General features: G+C 37.5%; 1 protein-coding gene across 1 annotated transcript; it reads left to right on the top strand.

The window, feature by feature from the left end:
• The first annotated feature begins 380 nt into the window (after positions 1–380).
• LOC100668773 (olfactory receptor 4K15-like) lies at positions 381–1964 on the top strand. Its single transcript, XM_064291926.1, has one exon. It carries the CDS (start codon positions 631–633, stop codon positions 1381–1383), a length of 753 nt encoding a protein of 250 aa, XP_064147996.1. The 5' UTR covers positions 381–630; the 3' UTR covers positions 1384–1964.
• Positions 1965–3700: the final 1736 nt, after the last annotated feature.

Below are 3700 nucleotides of genomic sequence, written 5' to 3' on the forward strand. Positions count from 1 at the left end.
AGGGATGAAAGCCAAGCATACACAGTCACTACAAAAGAAATGATTGCAGATAACGTGTATTTACATGCTTATGAGGATCTAAAGGAGCCCTGGTGACGCAAGGGTTCAGCACTCAGCTGCTAACTGAAAGGTTGGCAATTCAGAACCACAAATGGGTTCATGGGAGGAAAACTTGGAATTCTACTCCCTTAAAAAAAGAAAAAAAAAATTCTTTTCTTAAAGACTGCAGCCTAGGAAACACTTTGGGCAGTTATGCTCTGTCCTACAAGGTCCATTGAGTCGGATCCTACTCAATAGCACACAACAACAATGTGAGGATCTGTAGCACATAAGCAAATGGAGTGAGATTTGATGCCAGATTTGGCTTTGCTCACTTACTCCTACAATCCTATGATATTTCCATTTCTTTTTCACTTTACAGGTAATTTTCTGATCTGATCTCTGAAACTTGAAATCATGGACCAAGGAAATAACTCAAGAGTGACTCAATTTGTGTTGCACAGTCTTTCAGGGCCTTGAGAGCTACAACTTTCCTACTTTGCATTTTTCGCACTTTTCTATTCATCCATTGTGCTGGGAAACCTCCTCATTGTGCTAACAGTCCTCTCTGAACCTGCTCTACACACACCCATGTACTTCCTGCTCACCAACCTCTCCTTTATCGATGTGTGTCTATCCACCTTTGCCACTCCCAAAATGATTGTTGACTTCCTCAAGGAGCAGAAGACCATTTCCTTTGAGGGCTGCATGGCCCAGATATTCTTTCTGCATGCCTTTGCTGGTGGTGAAACAATGCTCCTTGTGGCCATGGCATATGACAGATATGTAGCCATTTGTCGGCCTTTGCATTATGCAATCATCATGAATGTACGCAAGTGTACAGGCCTTGTTGTAGGGTCCTGGCTCATTGGAGTCCTGCATTCAGTAAGCCAGTTGGTCTTCACAATAAACCTTCCATTCTGTGGTCCAAATAAAGTGGACAGCTTTTTCTGTGACCTTCCCTTAGTTATCAAACTTGCCTGCACTGACACCTATATACTTGAGATACTGATGCTTTCAGACAGTGGTCTAATGGCTATGAGCGGATTTGTGCTCTTGCTCATCTCCTACACGGTCATCTTGGTCACCCTGCGATGTCAATCCTCAGCAGGGATGGTCAAGGCTCGGGCCACCCTGACTGCCCATGTCACAGTGGTGACCCTCTTCTTTGGGCCCACCATCTTCATCTATGCCTCGCCTTTCAGCAACTTCCCAGTGGATAAAGTTCTTTCAATATTTTATATTGTTTTCACCCCTCTCTTAAATCCCTTGATCTACACATTAAGAAATAAGGAGGTAATGTCAGCAATGCAGAAACTGAGGAGGCGACAGGTAAGTTCCTAAAGGTTTCTTGACTTTTCCTCGTGATAATGACAACCATAGTAAAGGGACTCACTTTATCCTTTGCTATTAAAACTATATTCAAACTTCGAAGTTAAACAGATGGAGATAATTTCTTATATCTAGTAATGGTTATTTCGTACAATGTGAACTTTCACTACAAACTATCCAAACTTAAAGACTAAACAGTGAATAAATTCAGTGAGCTCATTAACTGAACTCAGAAACCAAATAGATTCATGCCCCTAACCATGTAAATGCAGCATATTTCACCATGTTACAAATATCAAAATCTGGTCCCCCCATTAATATTTCTTTGTCTCAGTATATTAAATCAAAGTTCAGAATTCCCGCTCAATGTTAGTGGTTCAAGACCTACACTGAAAAATGGATATCCGTGTTTATATAAATAGAGGTTTTTTCCAACAACACTGCTAACTGTATGTCTTTGCTCTATGTATTCGTTTACCAATCTCCAAGTCTTGCTACATAATCTACACCACCTGTTTTAGTAATCTAGTGCTGCTATAACAGAAATACCACAAACAGATGGCTTCAACGAACAGAAATGTATTCTCTCACAGTCTGAGGGGCTATCAGTCTAAATTCAGGTTGCTGGCTCTAGGGGAAGGCTTTCTCTTTCTGTTGCCTGTGGGGCAAAAAAAAAACAAAGTCCTTGTCAAAAATCTTCCCCTTGGTTCTATGATTTTCTCATTATCAGGACCCTGGGTCCAAAGAATTCACTGCTTTCCAGGCTCTTCTTTCTTGGTGACATAAAGTCCCCCTCCTATCTGCTCACCTGTCTTTTTTCATACCTCAAAAGAGTTTGAATCAAGACAGAGTCTAATCCTGTAGAAATGTCCTGCCTCATTAATACAACTTCATCTAGTCCTGCCTCATTAACACAATAGAGATTAGGATTTACTATGCATGAGATGATTACATTAGATCACAAAATGGAGGCCAACCACTCAATATTAGGAATCATGATCTAGCCAAGTTGACACACATTTTTGAGGGACATAATTCAATCCATAACACCACTCAATAAAACATGAGAATACATATTTTTGAAAGCTCTCAAAATATATAAGGTCATTGTTTTGACTTTTTATAAGAAAAAAATCTGTTTTTCACTGTCCATTGTGAATACGGTTATGTTTGAAATATTATAGTACACATTTCTTTGTTTTTATAACATTTGCTTTAAAAACTGAAAATAAATCGACATAGAAAACAAGAAAATGGGACTCTCCATCTTTTCCTTATAAAATAATTATTATTTGATTCAGACTAAAATTATTCTTAATAACATATTTTTCTTTTTCTATAAAATGAATAATTCTATCAAATTCATACTTCTTCCATTTAACTTCATAAATATGAAAATGTACAAAACATAAAAGTAAAGTAACATATTTAAGTAATATTTTTAAAGTTTCAGGATAGTATTTAATTCATAATTTTTACCAGTCATCATTTTTACTGATATCAAATTCTTATTTGAGACAATCATCTTGATCTTTTGATGTCTAGTGTTTGAAGGAGAAAGCCATACCCCAAAGGGAAGTTATGTTTTTGAAATAGTGTGGAAAAAATGGTAGTGTGAAATAGAATTTAATAACAAATATGCTTTAAACAATGTTTACCTAACTTTGGTACTTTATAACTTCATCATTCCTCAAGGCCCTGTCAATTCTTTTTGAAAACAAACAAAAAAAACTAATATAAGACTGTATCATATGATGATTATGATAATGATGACAAGAAAGCCAAACATATTTGATAATCACTATATGGTTTACAAATTGTATCTTTATATACTATCTCAGTTGATCATCACATGACACCTATGAGTTGCCAGTGTTGGGTTCCATTGAGCCTGACACATAGCAACCCTACCTACAACAGAATGAAACACTGACTGGTCCAGTGCCATCCCCATAATTGTTGTGCTTGAGCCTACTGTTGCAGCCACTGTTTCAATCCATGTCATTGAGGGTCTTCCTCTTTTTTGCTGACCCCTACTTTGCTAAGCATGATGTTCTTCTCTAGGGACTTATCCCACCTGATAACATTTACAAAGTTTGCGAGATGAAGTCTTGCCATCCTTGTTTCTAAGGAGCATTCTGACTGTACTTTTTTCCAAGAAAGATTTGTTAATTCTTCTGGCAGTCCATGGTGTATTCAACATTCTTCACCAACACTGCAATTCAAAGTCATAAGTTCTTGTTTGGTCTTTTTCATTCATTATCCAGCTTTTGTATGCATATGAGGTGATTGAAAACACCATGGCTTGGGTCAGGTGCACCTTAGTCCT

This window comes from Loxodonta africana, chromosome 10 (genome assembly GCF_030014295.1).
Source record: "Loxodonta africana isolate mLoxAfr1 chromosome 10, mLoxAfr1.hap2, whole genome shotgun sequence".
In the NCBI taxonomy this organism is placed as follows: domain Eukaryota; kingdom Metazoa; phylum Chordata; class Mammalia; order Proboscidea; family Elephantidae; genus Loxodonta; species Loxodonta africana.